This window comes from Schistocerca cancellata, chromosome 3 (genome assembly GCF_023864275.1).
Source record: "Schistocerca cancellata isolate TAMUIC-IGC-003103 chromosome 3, iqSchCanc2.1, whole genome shotgun sequence".
Taxonomy (NCBI): Eukaryota; Metazoa; Arthropoda; class Insecta; order Orthoptera; family Acrididae; genus Schistocerca; species Schistocerca cancellata.
The window spans coordinates 892,606,312-892,624,236 of record NC_064628.1 but is presented as its reverse complement, the minus strand read 5'-3'; the positions used below and the strand labels follow the sequence as shown (position 1 = coordinate 892,624,236).

General features: G+C 46.3%; 1 protein-coding gene across 1 annotated transcript in view; it reads right to left on the bottom strand.

The window, feature by feature from the left end:
- The window catches only part of LOC126176630 (protein scarlet-like), a 204,695-nt gene extending 189,738 nt beyond the window's left edge, over positions 1-14,957 (bottom strand). Inside the window, exons 1-2 of the mRNA XM_049923789.1 lie at positions 14,951-14,957; positions 1,741-1,896 (exon numbers count right to left, since the gene is read on the bottom strand). Coding sequence (XP_049779746.1) covers positions 1,741-1,896; positions 14,951-14,957 — 163 coding nt within the window. The remainder of the gene's footprint in view (positions 1-1,740; positions 1,897-14,950) is intronic.
- Positions 14,958-17,925: the final 2,968 nt, after the last annotated feature.

The following is a 17,925-nucleotide window of genomic DNA, read 5'->3' as shown; positions in this document are numbered from 1 at the left end:
GCATAATTTGGAACCGCCTTCCTAAAAGTGTATTTGTAGTTCATGATGCTGTTATTACACTCAATTGTGGTAATATTGGAAAGTGATGGGTACTGAAAAAGTTAGGAACTAATCCTGCTGAAAATATGATCACTGCGATGCAACATTGCGATAAAATGAGAATGGCCGATACAGACAGTCTGCATCTAAAATGGCCAAGAAAGCAAGACAAACATCCGTTGTTATTGTTGTCGTCTTCAGTCCTGAGACTGGTTTGATGCAGCTCTCCAAGCTACTCTATCCTGTGCAAGCTTCTTCATCTCCCAGTATCTCCTGCAGCTTACATCCTTCTGAATCTGTTGAGTGTATTCATCTCTTGGTATCCCTCTACGACTTTTACCCTCCGCGCTGCCCTCCAATACTAAATTGGTGATCACTTGATGCCTCAGAATATGTCCTACCAACCGATCCCTTCTTCTAGTCAACTTGTGCCACAAACTTCTCTTCTCCCCAATTCTATTCAATACCTCCTCATTAGTTATGTGATCTACCCATCTAATCTTCAGAATTCTTCTGTAGCACCACATTTAGAAAGCTTCTATTCTCTTTTTGTCTGAATTATTTATCGTCCACGTTTCACTTCCATACATGGCTACACTCCATACAAATACTTTCAGAAAAGACTTCCTCACACTTCAATCCATACTTGTTGTTAACAAATTTCTGCTCTTCAGAAACGCTGTCCTTGCCATTGCCAGTCTACGTTTTATATCCTGTCTACTTCGACCATTATCAGTTATTTTGCTCCCCAAATAGCAAAACTCCTTTACTACTTTAAGTGTCTCATTTACTAATGTAATTCCCTCAGCATCACGGGATTTAATTCGACTACGTTCCATTATCCTCGAACAAACATCGAGGAATGTGAAAAAGAAGCTGGAAGACCTGCTAGAGGCCAAAGAAGGGCAATCATATGCAGAAGGACAAATTAACTGCAAGTAACAAATTTCGAAACTTTTTTCTTTAAAGTCAGTTTCCCGCAAACTAAAATTTTCATTACATATGGCCCATTATATCAGAAACTGTCAAAGATAAATGAATGAAATTTTCAGAGACTCAGCGTAAGATAAAATGCTACATCTGGTACTACATTCATTAATATTCCCCCATTAGGAAGTTCACAAAAAAATATTTTCTGCAGAGAAAACTTAATATTTTTAGTTAATAAATTTAAAAAAGTATTTCTTAAAAACCATAAAATGGCTAAAGTAGATTTTAGTAGAGCCGACTCTATTAGCGTCACGTAACATACAGTAAAATTATTAAGGTCCTGCATGAAATAGTTTTTTAAAAAATGGGTCAAATACTTGCCTAAATTAACATGGGTTAGATGGGCAGGGTGTGGTCCCCTTAATGAGCAACTATTTCATGAAGCTTAGTCGATTTATTTTTTCATTCATAAAGCCCTGCAGTGTGCTCTGAGATAAAAACTCAATATCAAAGATAAAAATGTTCAAATGTGTGTGAAAACTTATGGGACTTAACTGCCATGTCATCAGTCCCTAAGCTTACACACTACTTAACCTAAATTATCCTAAGGACGAAAACACACACACCCATGCCCGAGGGAGGCCTCGAACCTCCGCCGGGATCAGCCTCACAGTCCATGACCACTCGGCTAATCCTGCGCGGCTCAAAGATAAACAAATACGAGCAGACCAGGTGGTCCCGCTCAGGCTGGTGGAGACGAGCTTCACCCACCTGGTGAGCGGTGAGCCAGCGCCGCCATGAGCGTCGTCTTGCCGGCGCCGCTGCCCCCCAGCATCGCCACCAGGGTGCCGGGTCGCACCAGTCCGGTCACTGGAACACCAGACACAGCCACCAGCAGGCTCAGCTGAGCACGGTCCAACAACTGAACTGCGAGCACAGTAGTTCCTGGATTAAATGAACTGCTCAAAGACGTTTATGATCATTAATTACTTCGTTTGTTAGTTTATGACTAGAAACCTGTTGCTTATTACTCTTTTGACCACAGGAAGTTGCTACTTACAGCCGTTTGGGTAATGGAAGTATAAGTAAACCTGCACCCTCGGTACTGGGCAGTAGAGCGCGCTGTGTCTGTAAGCATGATGACTGGGTGTTGTGTGATGTCCTTAGGTTAGTTCGGTTTAAGTAGTTCTAAGTTCTAGGGGACTGATGACCATAGATGTTAAGTCCCATAGTGCTCAGAGCCTTTTGAACCATTTTTTTTGTAAGCAAGAGTGGACTAGTTGTGGTTGCGTGCACCATCCACACTGTCCAGAATATAAATTTCGTATGGGCTGAGGCGCCTTTCGGAGTGGATGTACTTCCATAGAGCATACTGTCCCTTTCCTTGTGGATGTGTGAGAGTTGTGTCGCACGTGTATTTCCATTACTAGCCATTAAAATAGCTACAGCACGAAGATAACGTGCTACAGACGCGAAATTTAACCGACAGGAAGAAGGTGCTGTGATATGCAAATGATTAGCTTTTCAGAGCATTCATACAAGGTTGACGACCGTGGCGACACCTACAACGTACTGACATGAGGAAAGTTTCCAACCGATTTCTCATACACAAACAGCAGTTGACTGGCGTTGCCTGGTGAAACGTTGTTGTGATGCCTCGTGTAAGGAGGAGAAATGCGTACCATCACGTTTCCGACTTTGATAAACGTCGGATTGTAGCCTAGCGCGATTGCGGTTTATCGTATCGCGACATTGCTGCTCGCGTTGGTCGAGATCCAATGACTGTTAGCAGAATACGGAATCGGTGCGTTCAGGAGGGTAATACGGAACCCCATGCTGGATCCCAACGGCCTCGTATCACTAGCAGTCGAAATGACAGGCGTCTTATGGGCATGGTTGTAACGGATCGTGCAGCCACGTCTCGATCCCTGAATCAACAGAGGGGGACGTTTGCCAGACAACAACCATCTCCACGAACAGTTCGACGACGTTTGCAGCAGCATGGACTATTAGCTCGGACACCATGGCTGCGGTTACCGATGACACTGCATCACAGACAGGAGCGCCTGCGATGGTCTACTCAACGACGAACCTGGGTTCACGAATGGCAAAACGTCGGATACATCCAGGTTCTGTTTACAGCATCTTTATGGTGGCATCCGTGTTTGGCGACATCGCAGTGATCGCACATTGGAAGCGTATATTCGTCATCGCCATACTGGCATATCACCCGGTTTGATGGTATGGGGTGCCATTGGTTACACGTCTCGGTGTGACTGTTGTTCCCATTGAAGGCACTTTGAACAGTGGAAGTTACATTTCAGATGTGTTATGACCCGTGGCTCTACCCTTCATTCGATCCTTTCGAAACCCTACATTTCAGCAGGATAATGCACGACAGCATGATGCAGGTCCTGTACGAGCCTTTCTGGATACAGAAAACGTTCGACTGCTGCCCTGGCCAGCACATTCTCCAGATCTCTCACCAACTGAAAACGTCTGGTCAATGGTGGCCGAGCAACTGGCTCGTCACGATACGCCAATCACTAATTTTGATGCCGGCCGGAGTGGCCGTGCGCTTCTAGGCGCTACAGTCTGTAACCGAGCGACCGCTTCGGTCGCAGGTTCGAATCCTGCCTCGAGCATGGTTGTGTGTGATGTCCTTAGGTTAGTTAGGTTTAATTAGTTCTAAGTTCTAGGCGACTGATAACCTTAGATGTTAAGTCGCATAGTGCTCAGAGCCATTTGAACCATTTGAACTACTTTTGATGAACTGTGGTATGGTGTTGCAGCTGCATGGGGAGCTGTACTTGTACACGCCATCCAAGCCTTGTTTGACTCAATCCCCAGGATTATTAAGGTCGTTATTACGGCCAGAAGCGGTTGTTCTTGGTACTAATTTCCCAGGATCTATGCACCGAAATTGCATGAAAATGTAATCACATGTCAGTTGTCCAAAGAATACCCGTTTATCATCTGCATTTCTCCTTGGCGTAGCCATTTTAATGGCCAGTAGTTCAGAAAGTGTAGATGAAATCAAACGTGCATGTGACTGGTCGCCTGCAGCAAGTCATTTTAGTTGACGCCACTCGGGCAACTTGCGTCTCGATGAGAATAAAATGACGATGAAGACACCAAGACCTGAGTGGAGAAAATCCCCAGCCCGGTCGGGAATCGAACCTAGACCCCCGCTTGACTTTCGGCACACTGACCGCTTTCCTTTTCTTCTTCCTCTTTTTTTTTTAGGTAGGTTTAGTGGACCAACCGGTGGGGGCTCAGGGGGCAAAGTGGGCAGCGGTTGAAACCCGAGAGCTGGCAACGGTGTCTCCGTCACCAACACCGAGCCCGTGGAGTATAGGGAAGAGGGAGGCAATACAGGAATCAACAGAAGTGGAAGTCGTTGTTGTTTATTTATTTACATTTTGTTTTTGTAGTATTCACTAATATTATGAAATTATGTGGAACGTACATCAGCGACAGAGAAAAAAATGTAAGTGCTGGGTAAAGAGAAAGAAAAGAAAAAAAAGAAAAGAAAAACAAAAAGAAAAAAATCCGCGCAATCTACGACGAGCACTCCCCATCCACGGACGTCAGAGGTTGAATCAATCATAGGAGGCTTAAACTCTGACACCGCCAGAGGGCGGGGGGGGGGGTAGGTGCCCACAGCTCCAGGCACCCCCCCCCCCCCAGCTTAGTGGAGGTCTAACAAAGACCCGTCGAAGATAGAAAATAAGCGACCGCCCACCCTTTGACCCATGTAATTGCATGACATTTGGCGGTGGGAAAACGTTTATATTCCGGGTATAGAAACATTCGAGGTTCGGTTGGGTGCGGTGGCACTCGGAGGCAGCAGGCAATGATTTGCTGCTCGAAGCGCCAGACATCTTGCGAAGAGGCGCATGTCGGACGGTCGTCGTCAGTGTCCAGTTGCTGGCAAAGGAGACAAGCCAATGTTGTGCAGTCGCTGCTTCGTGGCAAAATTTCTGTTGACTATGTGATTCCACAGTGCCCGGACGTTCGTAGGGAGGAAGGTCAGGTGGACGGTAGTCCACACTATGGGCCACTGGATGGAGAGATGTTTGGTCTCCATTACATTCCGGGGAACACAGCGCAGCAGCAGGCTGTAAAAATCCTTAGTCCCGGGTGGGCGCGTACCTGGGAGACTGGTATGTGTGTAACTGTAGTCGACGAAAAAGCTCTAAATGTGAGACAAATGAGGCACGGTGTGACCGACAGACACCGGTGGTGAGGTGGGAGTAGGCAGACCTCAAGGAAGCTGCGTGTTAGAGATGTGCCCTGTCTGCTCCACTGGCCTCTCATGGTACTCATGTACAAGGCCGCAGCTCGCATACGGACGTTGACGACCCCGAGGCCACCATCCCGTGGGGGCAGGGTAAGTGTCTCATAACGGACTTTAAACATGGAACCGGGCGTGAGACAATATCCAAAGGCCACCTGAAGGTTACGCCCAGTCACCGTCAGCAGAGGGAGAACCTTCCTTTTTTTAATATTTATTCTTGATCTTTATATATTATCCAGTCATCCAGGGAGAAATTTATTTATTGTTTTTTTTTTTTAAATTCTTTATTAGCAAAAACCATTATAATTATACAAGTTAACCCACTTCCTTAATTCATTAGTGGGTCATAACAGTTATAAATTTATATTAAGTTTGCAGCTAGTTTCAGTTTTAATAAGTGAGCTACAGTTATTAACAAACAATGGGCATTTAATATCTAACATCTACTGTTTATACCTAATTCCTATAACTATTTTAATTTATATTTATTATGCAGCGTCACATGTGTGCCAGTGAAAGATATAAACCTACTTTCTTATGCCTTGCTCTTCGAGCTAATCCCGAAGAGCACGCCCCTGGTACTGGGCAGGCCTCGATGTTAAATTCGCTGCAGTTCCTATCGTAATTTCCTATAACTAAGTCCTACAAACTAACTTATCCTACGTCATATCGGGTGTGTGTCATAATCGGTGGTGTTGATCCCTACTCCTGCTAATCCTGCACGTGGCGGATTCCAACTGAGATGAAATCGGCCAGTCCACGCACAGGCGGCATGGGAATAGGGCTCTTGGACGCAATCGGTGGTTATTGTCATTATTATTTAGTGTATCTCTCTTAAGTATTCAGTTAGAACTTTTCAAGATACCTCGTTAGCCAATGTGTTTAAGGTCTGAAAAGTTTCCTCTCGTCTGAGTAGTTGATATGTGTCATTGTTGGGTAGTCTGTCTCGTAGTGTGTTTGCGATATCATTGAAGAGGGGACATTCGTAAACTACATGCTCGGGTGTACCCTACGGATCGCCACAGTCACACACTGGTGTAGCCCTCTTCCCAAATCGACATAAATATGTCGGATAGGGTCCATGGCCAGTGAGAAAGTGGATCAGACCTCGTGTAGGCTCAAAGTATTTCAATTCCAGGCGTTCCCTTACATCAGGTATAAACTGGAAAGTTCTACGTCCAGCCTCTTCTGCCTCCCAAGACTCCTGCCAGAGCTGCTCCCCTCTTTTCCTTATTTCTATTTTATCCCCCACCCTAATACCCATGATATCTACGATCTTCTCATAATTTCCCTTTTTGGCCCAATACCAAGCCGCCTGTTCTCTTATCTTTATGTCCAGAGGGCAGAGCCCCATTATGACTAATAGGGCCCGCCCTGGAGATGTTCTGTAGGCACCCACAGCTCTTAATACCATGCTTCTCTGGACCCTTCTCACTGCCATGGCGGGCACTACCCCCGTGAGCCTGTGCGCCCAGACTCCCGAGCCGGAGCCCACAACTGAGGTTAGGATACTATTATGATAGACTCTAATTAGGTGTGGAGGGAGATGGAATCTTTTATGGCCTATTGAAATGAGGATATTTAATATCTGAAGAGCTCTCTGGGTAACGGTATCAATGTGTTTTCCGAAACTCCACCTCCCATCAATGATAACTCCTAGGTAGCGTCTCTCACGTCGTCGGAGAACTGGTGAACCGTCTATTCTGACAGTCGGATTTCTGATAAGATGTCCTTTTAGCAACAGGTAAGTGGATTTTCTGGGCGATATCGTCATTTTAGTCGTATGGCACCACTGTTGGAGTTCGTCTAAAGCTGTCTCTATTTTCGGTTCAATGTCTTCGCGGCTACGGCCGCCAACCAACAGGAGGAGGTCATCCGCGTAGGCTATCACCTGTAGCACTTCATCACTTTGTTGTAGACTATCTAATAAAGGCTCCATATGGATGTCCCAGAAGAAGGGTCCTAAGACGGAACCTTGGGGACATCCTTTGGTGATTGTCTTTCCAACTCTTTCGCTAGGACCTCCCGATCCTTGCAATAGCTCCTCAGGCAACCGTATAGCAGCCCTGGACACTCTTTCTCCCGTAAGCAGGAGAAGAGCGAAGGCCACCACAGGTTGTCGAAGGGAGAACTTGCGCGATGTGGACCAATTTTGATGCCACATAACGATTAAGAAACTCAACGGGTTGAAATGTGTCCTGGCGGCGCAAGAGGTTCTGGCGGACGTCGTTGCGGATGACGTGTAACAGGCGACGCGGGGATTCGGTGCCGCTGTGCGTGAGACCTTGGGTGTAAAGGTAATGTCCAGGTACCGGAAAGTCCGCACAAGCGGCAGGGGTAGCATTTCACCTTCTTGGAGGCCTCGTCCAATGCGCATTGTAGAAGATTTGGCGACATTCATGGCACTGCCAGCGGCAGCCCCGTGACGTGTCATCAATTCGAGGACTGCTGGAAACTCAGAGCCGGAGCGAATGAGGAGGAGGAGGTCATCAGCATATGCCCGACAGCGAAAAGTGTGTTGGCGAAGATTGAGGCCAGAGAGCTTGGTGGTCAAGCCCCCAATGAGGGGGCAATGGCATACAGGAGGGTAGAGAGGGGGCACCCTTGCCGTATGGAACGGCAAATAGGTACCGGCCCTGCTAAATGTCCATTGACTTGGACACGTGAACTGGCACTGTCGCAAAGACGCCGGATGACGTCGAGGAACAGAGGAGCGGATGTGCATTCGGGCCGAAAACAGGAAACGATGGCGCACTTCATCGAAGGCGCTATCGGAGTCTATAGCGACGACCGCTGCACCGAGTCTGCAAGCCACCGCCATCGCAATTAAGTTGCGCCATTCCTCTGTGGCAGTTCTATCTTAACCTGTCCCCCAGGCATTCTTTGCTCTGGGGAGAGGATGTGAGGGAGTATTGTTCTGAGAGGCATTGCCAGTGAGCGAGCGCAAATCTTGTAATCGGCATTGAGTACAGTGATCGGTGTGTAACTCGTGACCGTCGAACCACGGGCTGGTTTCTGGACCGGAATGATGATGCCGTCAGCAACGGCGGGTGGGACTGCTTGGTCAGATGCCATCATTTCTTGATGGTGCACCGCGTTGCCATGAGGTCCCGAAAGGTACGGTAAAACTCTATCGGTAAGCTGTCAATGCCGGGTAATCTGCTGACTGCACCCTTGTCGATTGCGTTGTAGACTTCGTCTCGCGTGTCCGCCGCTATCAAAGAATCCGCCTCCCTGTGGGGGAGGGTGCGCGTGACGTAATGCAAAATGGAGTCGTCAGCTTCAATAGCAGCAGAAGAAGCATGGGTGGACGATGTCATTCTGATTGGTGACCTGCGTGCCATGAGGCGTGGTCAGAGTGTTGATGATCTGCCGACTATTCTATATGATGCATGGATGGAATTTTTAAACCCGCACGATCGCAGCGCCGCGCCCGTATCAGCACCCGTTGCAATTTCCGGCGTGCCAGCGCAATTATACTCTCTTTAGTTCTTTGCCGTTCCAACTGGTTGTCTGGTGTTGACGGCTGAGTGTCCAGATCTCGGAGATTCGCATAACAAAAGTCAGCAGCGTTGCGATGCCAGTCGGCCAAGTGCTTCCCGGATCTCATCATTGTCCTCCGGATCGTTCCTTTGACGCAGTCCAACCACCATGTCAATGTCGAGCGGTAGCGGATAAGGCGGCGTTCCCACGCTGTCAACGTCTCAGTGACTTGTTGGCGACATGCCAGGTCATGCAGATGAGAAGTATTTAAACGAAACTTCCTGGCAGATCAAAACTGTGTGCCGGGCCGAGACTCGAACTCGGGACCTTTGCCTTTCGCGGGAAAGTGCTCAAGTAGAGCACTTGCCCGCGAAAGGCAAAGGTCCCGAGTTCGAGACTCGGCCCGGCACACAGTTTTGATCTGCCAGGAAGTTTCATATCAGCGCACACTCCGCTGCAGAGTGAAAATTTCATTCTAGAGAAGTATTTAGTTTCCATGGAGCACGCCTGCGCTGTACAAATTGCGGCGGAAGGAGGACCGTATAGATGTTAAGTGCAATGGTCAGAAAAGGCCAGTTTCCAGCGTTCGGCGCCCCATATCGCAGTTTGTGAGGCATATATACTCTCTAGTCGGCTTGCGGGGTGACTGGTAAGAAGGGTATGGCCAGAACTGTCGCCGTGTTGAACTTCCCGGGTATCGTGAATCGGGAGGTCCCGCACCATATACGTAGTTCCTCGCCCGTAGTATAGTGTGGAATCTGATTTTTGGGGTGCAGAACGCAGTTAAAATCACCTCCTAGTAGGCACTAGTCATATCGCCTTAAAAACAGGGGGCGATTTCCTCTGAATAAAACTGCGACCGTTCATGTCGTTGGTCGGTGCCCGAAGGAGCACAGACATTAATGGTGCGTGTCCCCGTCGCAGTGAGTGCCGTACACCGAGCTGATGGAAGGAAGACGACGTCGGTGAAAGAAATCCCGTGGCGGACGTAGATGGCCACTCCGCGGTCCGTAGGATTACTCGCAAAGGCGTGGGTGGTATAGCCATTGACATCATGGAAACTGGCCAAGTGAACTTCCTGCAGAAGGGCGAAATCAGTATCAGAAGCCCAGAACACCTTCGGCATAAGGCGGATTTTCACCCTGGAACGGATGTTGTTGGTATTAATGGTTGCTAACCGGTAGGCCTGGTGACGGACTGCTGGAGGCTGGTCCACTCTGGCGTCAGCGCAAGGGTGTGGGCGTCGCAGTGGAACGTTATCCCGCTCACCTGCAGGGGATTCTGGGGAGAATATGATTAGTGGATCAGCTCCGACGGCGCAGGATCCCGCAACGACCTCCCCTCGTGCCACGCCGTTGAGGCGGGCACCGGTGTATCGTCCATTTTGTCTGCAGAAGATGATGGAATGGTTCGTGGTCTAGTGTTGGCTGTGATATGTCCATTAATTAGTTCAGCGTCCGCATGGGGATGTCTCCGCGCTCATAACGTCTTCGTCAGCAGTATCGGGTTCTGGGGCGTCGTGCTGGTCGACAGTTGCGTCATCCTCGACCTGCAACGTCTCCTCTTGGCCGGAAACGGTGAGGCAGTTGCGACGTTTCGGAGGACTTTGTTTCCTTGTGCGACCCTCCGTGTCTGACGACGGAAGGGCGTCGCGTCGCTCTGGCAGGAAGGCCGCCGTAGGGACGATGAGCGGGTGGATCTCCATCGTGTTGCCGAGGGTAGGTTTGGCGGTCGGTCGCGTCGGCATCGTCGGAGCGACGTCAATGGCCGTCCGAGGCGCTCTTCGGCGGGATCTAGTCGGGCTTGTTTGTGGCGTCAGGGCGGCGTTGCGAAGCGGTAGGAGAACCTAGAGTAGCGGCGCAGGACACCGGCAGGTTGCGACGTGGGTGGTCGTTCGGCAGCTGGAAGTTGCGTAATACGCCGTTGTAGGCATTCGGATCTAAGGTGACCTTCTTTGCAGCACCCCAAACAGGTTCGACGCTGACCTTGGTATATAATTTTTACACCGCACCCGCCGACCTGTAAGTAGGACGGGGCGTGGCTTCGGAGGTCAGTGGTGACTTGTCGGACGTCGTTTAGGACAGGGTATGTCCAAAACTGTATCCACTTCTCCGCCATATGGTCAGAGTGCCGCGACGACTTCCTTAGCAGGAAGTTCTACTGGCAGTTCGAAAATACGTATCGTACGCATACCTAAGTCCACGTGGTCGACGGTTACCACCCCCACATTTCCATCAGCATGACAGCAGCGGAGCCCCTGTGTGGTCTCACGTAGGATGCGTAGAGAATTAATAGAGATGAGAACAGCGAGAAACTTAACATCAGGATTGATGGTCTCGAAGTAGATGAAGGAATTCTGCTACCTGCAGTAAAATAACCGATGACGGACGGAGCAAGGGGTACATCAAAAGCAGACTACCAATGGCAAAAAGGGCATTCCTGGCCAAGAGAAGTCTACTAATATCAAATACCGGCCTTTATTTGAGGCAGAAATTTCTGAGAATGTACGTCTGGCGTACAGCATTGTATGGTAGTGAAACATGGACTGTGGGAAAACAAGAACAGAAGAGAATCGAGGCATTTGAGATGTAGCCTACAGACGAATGTTGTAAATTAGGTGGACTGGTAAGGTAAGGAATGAGGAGGTTTTGCGCAGAATCGGAGAGGAAAGGAATATGTGGAAAACGCTGATAAGGAGACGGGACATGATGATAGGACATCTGTTAAGACATGAGGGAATGACTTCCATGGTACTAGAGGGAGCTGTAGAGGGCAAAAACTGTACAGGAAGACAGAGATTGGGATACATCCAGAAAATTATTGAGGACCCAAGTTGCAAGTGCTACTCTGAGATGAAGAGGTTGGCACAGGAGAGGAATTCGTGGCGGGCCGCATCAAACCAGTTAGAAGACAGGTGGAAAAAAAGGGGGGGGGGGGCGGGATGCGTTCGCACGCCGCGTCGTTAATGATTTTAACATAGACAGCGCCGATTATATCGGTTCTCCGGGATCTTAACTTCCTCTCGCAGAAAACGCTCCACCTCAAGTGCTTTGGGTCGGGCATAATCGTTGCCGAAAGTAAATCTGAGAGTACATTTTTCGGTAACGGTTCGCCATATAAGGTAAGCCGGCACTGAAGCAACGGCCGTTAGAATCTAAACAAGGCTAGGTTGCGCTCCGCACACGGTAAACACGGACGCGTCCGCTCTGTTGCCCTGCCAAAGGCAGACTGCCACTCACAAGGGAACCTCCCCATCGCACCCCCCTCAGATTTAGTTATAAGTTGGCACAGTGGATAGGCCTTGAAAAACTGAACACAGATCAATCGAGAAAACAGGAAGAAGCTGTGTGGAACTATGAAAAAATAAGCAAAATATACAAACTGAGTAGTCCATGGGCAAGATAGGTAACATCAAGGATTATGTGAGCACAGGAGCGCCGTGGTGCCGTGGTTAGCGTGAGCAGCTGCGGAGCGAGAGGTCCTTAGTTCAAGTCTTCCCTCGAGCGAAAAGTTTACTTACTTTATTTTTGCAAAGTTATGATCTGTCCGATCGTTCATTGACGTCTCTGTTCACTGTAATAAGTGTAGTGTCTGTGTTTTGCGACCGCACCGCAAAACTGTGCGATTAGTAGAAGAAAGGACGTGCCTCTCCAATGCTAACCGAAAACATTTGTTCCAGGAAAACACGTCTGATATATTCTATACGACACTGGTGATGGCATGTGCGTCACATGACTGGAATATGTTGTCGACCACCTAAGTTGCGCACTTGGCGAATGGGTAAAAAGATTCTTCTACCTTGCCCGATTTAGGTTTTCTTGTGGATGTGATAATGACTCCCAAAAAAGTGATGAAAACATAAGAGTGTGTCACATAAACTGCAACAAATGGATGCAACAGTTTCACAGTCGCACAGTTTTCTCTGTGCTCTGTCAAGACATATGTTTTTAACGTTTTCAAATTTTTCCGTGTGTAGACCGTCAAATCCTGCATATGTCCAAGCAAATCTGAACATGTCCTGGAATTTTGGAGAGCGAAGTTGATTATGTGTGAGTGCCTGAACTCTGATAATTGCCTGAAAATGAAAAACTAAACTTTTCACTCGAGGGAAGACTTTAACCAAGGACCTCTCGTTCCGCAGCTGCTCACGCTAACCACGGGACCACGGCGCTCCTGTGCTCACATTATCCTATATGTTGCCCACCTTGCAGATGGACTACTCAGTTTGTATATTTTGCTTATTTTTTTCATACTTCCACACAACTTCTTCCTGTTTTCTCGATTGATCTGTGTTCAGTTTTTCAAGGCCTATCCACTCTGCCAACTTATAAGTAAATCTGTGGGGGGGTGCGATGGGGAGGTTCCCTTGTCAGTTACGGAGGCAGACAGAGTGTCGATGAGGGTAATGTACGTATACTGTATTGATGGGATTGTGTTGTTATGGACGGAGCGAAGGAAGAAGGTGAAACCTGGTGACGGCACATAGCCTACACCTCTCGGACAGCTCCAAGGACGCCGCCGGACTTAACGTCCTCATTCGAGGGAAGGATCGCCATCAAGAGCTTCACATGTCCTCACTCGCCCCACACTTGAGACACTGCGGAAAATTTGAAATGTAATCTAGGACCCTACTCCAAGACTCGTTTCCAGGAATTTTACGCCGCCTCTCTCCACATCTTCTCTCCTTTACGGCCAAATACCGGCAACGCAATCTCCATCCACCACCAGGATATGAACCGTCTCATGCCGAGCGGTCTATGGCGCATTGTCACGGTCCGCGCGACTTCTCCCGTCGGAGGTTCGAGTCATCCCTCGGGCATGGGTGTGTGTGTTGTCCTTAGTATATGTCAGTTTAAGTTGGATTAGATTAAGTAATGTGTACGCTTAGGGACCGATGACCTCAGCAGTTTGGTCCCATAAGACCTTACGACAAATTTCCAATTTTCCAACGTGCCTCTAAGATTCATTTCAAGCTTTTATTGTGCGTGCATAATCGCTCTGAACAAAAAAAGAGTTGCCCGCAGAGCTGGTGTATTCCACGTCGACGCCACTGAAACGTTCAGCCTCTATAGAGATGCCAAACAGCGAAGATCTTCCTCTGAGTGGCTTCTCGCGATCGTCAACACACCCATCTACGACCGCTACGTACAAGTTATGGCTCGCAGATGCCTGAGAGAATGCAGCAGTACTGCAGGCAGCCTTTTTGGAGGCAGAGTTCAGATTTAGCAACGGAGAGGAGAGGAAATGAACCTAGTTCAGCAGTAAAAGGAGGGGCTGCTATAAGTATACTATATAATGAACAGTTTTCGGACATCTATTGGTGTAGTTGAGTCTAGAGATGTGGGTCAGGCAGTGGGCAGAACATTTGTAAATGAAAATTTGCCCGGGAATTTGCATAAAGCACTTGTAAATCTGGGCATTTATAAAAAAAAGTACTTTTAAAAGTTTTTACTACTAGAATGCATAACTTACCAATTAAAATAAGGGATGGGACGATACTCCCAATAACAGAAATTAGTCAATGTTTAAATTTAAACAAAGGTATAAAATCCAATGCCTTTATTACTTTGAATGAAAGGAAAGAAGAAATAAGCTTTTTTTTTTTAACAGCATACCAACTTGTTGTAACAAGGAAGGTCGTGTGTTACTAACAGCTACTTGTCGTTTAAACTGTCCTCTTTTTTTGACCATTTGTACTCTGTACACACACACACACACACACACACACCGCGTTGGACAGCTCAGTAGTGATAAGCCGGTAAAAAAAAATATAAAAAAACATTGTCCTTACGTCATCGGTTTGTAATGTAACATACTTTATAATCCGTGTCGAATCGCCGGATAATACTGAAGAATGGTTAATGAAAGCAAAATTATTACAGAATGTATTAAACAGCTGGCATGTGTTTCTGGATAACAAACGTATTCTTGTACGTTAAACTCTTTTCGCTGAAAGAAGAAAGTGCTTTATTGTCAGGTGTAGTGACATATGAGACAGACTATTGTTTCCTATCCTGCTCCTTTCTTTACCTACTTTCGTATGCCTGCACTGATGTGAAGATAAAATGAGAACATTGACACAAAAAAGATTTAAAACAAAGAACCGATGCCGATGACGCTTCAATCGTTCCATTCCAATACTTGTCGATTCCTAGACAATTGGCGATTCTTGGACTTAGGGAATCGGAACCGACATACGACTCATCCCTAATTAAAATCACTATGGACAATTTTCTTTTATTCTAATATTTTTCAGCAGTATGGTATAAGTAAAAATGCTACCTACAGAATACCTACTTAATGCAAACCATACTTTATTTCAGGAATAACTTTTGAACTTGAATTTGTTTTCTTTTTTAATTATGTATTACCCCAAGAACTGACCTCACTAAAAATGTGTACTTATGTTCAGAGTCCAATTTATTTCCCCTAATAACTCTTCCCTAAATCTCAAGCAGCTTCTACAACTTGATTACCCAATTACCACAGAAGCAGAGTTGCAAAACAACTTTTGGAAACGAAATATCAGTTTAAATTTTTTTATAAGCTCAGTTTATCAGTTAATACTCAAAATGCATAAATTCCCGGGTATTTATGGATTCTGGACAGTTTGCCGTGCATTCATCCTGGGCATTTGCCCCAACATACATAAACTCCCAGGTATTTTACATCACTAGTTGAGTCCATCCTCCGTGTGTATGACAGCTTGGATTCTGCTGGGGACTTTTTCAGCGAATTGTCTGAATGTCTGTGGAGCTATGGCAGTCCATCCTTCCTCAAGAGCCGAAACCAGAAAAGCAATGATGTTACACACTGGTATCTGGAGCAAAGTCGACGTTCTCATTCACCCCAGAGGTCGTACACTGGGACGGTATCGGGACTCACTTAAGAAATGTTACTATCCACAAACCATCCCCTTTTAGATGCCAGTTTATGATAGGCTGCACTGTCGTACTGGTAGGAGAATTGTTTTTGTTGTTGTGGTCTTTAGTCCTGAGACTGGTTTGATGCAGCTCTCCATGCTACTCTATCCTGTGCAAGCTTCTTCATCTCCCAGTACCTACTGCAACCTACATCCTTCTGAATCTGCTTAGTGTATTCATCTCTTGGTCTCCCGCTACGATTTTTACCCTCCACGCTGCCCTCCAATACTAAATTAGTGATCCCTTGATGCCTCAGAACATGTCCTACCAACCGATCCTATTCAATACTTCCTCATTAGTTATGTGATCTACCCATCTAATCTTCAGCATTCTTCTGTAGCACCACATTTCAAAAGTTTCTGTTCTCTTCTTGTCTAAACTATTTATCGTCCATATTTCACTTCCATACTTGGCTACACTCCACACAAATACTTTCAGAAACGACTTCCTGACACTTAAATCTATAGGTGATGTAAACAAATTTCTCTTATTCAGAAACGCTTTCCTTGCCATTGCCAGTCTACATTTGATATCCTCTCTACTTCGACCATCATCAGTTATTTTGCTCCCCAAATAGCAAAACTCCAACACTACTTTAAGTGTCTCATTTCCTAATCTAATTCCCTCAGCATCACCCGACTTAATTCGACTACATTCCATTATCCTCGGTTTGCTTTTGTTGATGTTCATCTTATATCCTCCTTTCAGGACACTATTCATTCCGTTCAACTGCTCTTTCAAGTCCTTTGCTGTCTCTGACAGAATTACAATGTCATCGGCGAACCTCAAAGTTTTTATTTCTTCTCCATGGATTTTAATACCTACTCCGAATTTTTCTTTTGTTTCCTTCACTGCTTGCTCAATATACAGATTGAATAACATCGGAGATAGGCTACAACCCTGCCTCACTCCCTTCCCAACCACTGCTTCCCTTTCATGTCCCTCGACCCTTATAACTGCCATATGGTTTCTGTACAAATTGTAAATAGCCTTTCGCTCCCTGTATTTTACCCCTGCCACTTTCAGAATTTGAAGGAGAGTATTCCAGTCAACATTGTCAAAAGCTTTCTCTAGGTCTACAAATGCTAGAAACGTACGTTTGCCTTTCCTTAATCTAGCTTCTAAGATAAGTCGTAGGGTCAGTATTACCTCACGTGTTCCAATATTTCTACGGAATCCAAACTGATCTTCCCCGAGGTCGGCTTCTACCAGTTTTTCCATTCGTCTGTAAAGAATTCGCGTTAGTATTTTGCATCCGTGAGTTTTTAAACTGACAGTTCGGTAATTTTCACATCTGTCAGCACCTGGTTTCTTTGGGATTGGAATTATTATATCCTTCTTGAAGTCTGAGGGTATTTCGCCTGTCTCATACATCTTGCTCACCAGATGGTAGAGTTTTGTCAGGACTGGCTCTCCCAAGGCTGTCAGTAGTTCTAATGGAAAGTTGTCTACTCCCGGGGCCTTGTTTCGACTCATCTCTTTCAGTGCTCTGTCAAACTCTTCACGTAGCATCATATCTCCCATTTCATCTTCATCTGCATCTTCTTCCATTTCCATAATATTGTCCTCAAGTACATCGCTCTTGTATAGACCCTCTATGTACTCTTTCCACCTTTCTGCTTTCCCTTCTTTCCTTAGAACTGGGTTTCCATCTGAGCTCTTGATATTCATACAAGCGGTTCTCTTTTCTCCAAAGGTCTCTTTAATTTTCATGAAGGCAGTATCTATCTTACTCCTGGTGAGACAAGCCTCTACATCCTTACATTTGTCCTCCAGCCATCCCTGCTTAGTCATTTAGCACTTCCTGTCGATCTCATTTTTGAGATATTCGTATTCCTTTTTGACTGCTTCATTTACTGCATTTTTATATTTTCTCCTTTCATAAATTAAGTTCAATATTTCTTCTGTTACCCAAGGATTTCTAGTAGCCTACGTCTTTTTACCTACTTTATCCTCTGCTGCCTTCACTACTTCATCCCTCAAAGCTACCCATTCTTCTTCTACAGCATTTCTTTCCCCCATTCCTGTCAATTGTTCACTTATGCTCTCCCTGAAACTCTGTATGACCTCTGGTGCTTTCAGTTTATACAGGTCCCATCTCCTTAAATTCCCAGCTTTTTGCAGTTTCTTCAGTTTTATTCTACAGTTCATAACCAATAGATTGTGGTCAGAGTCAACATCTGCCTCTGGAAACGTCTTACAATTTAAAACCTGGTTCCTAAATCTCTGTCTTACCATTATATAATCTAT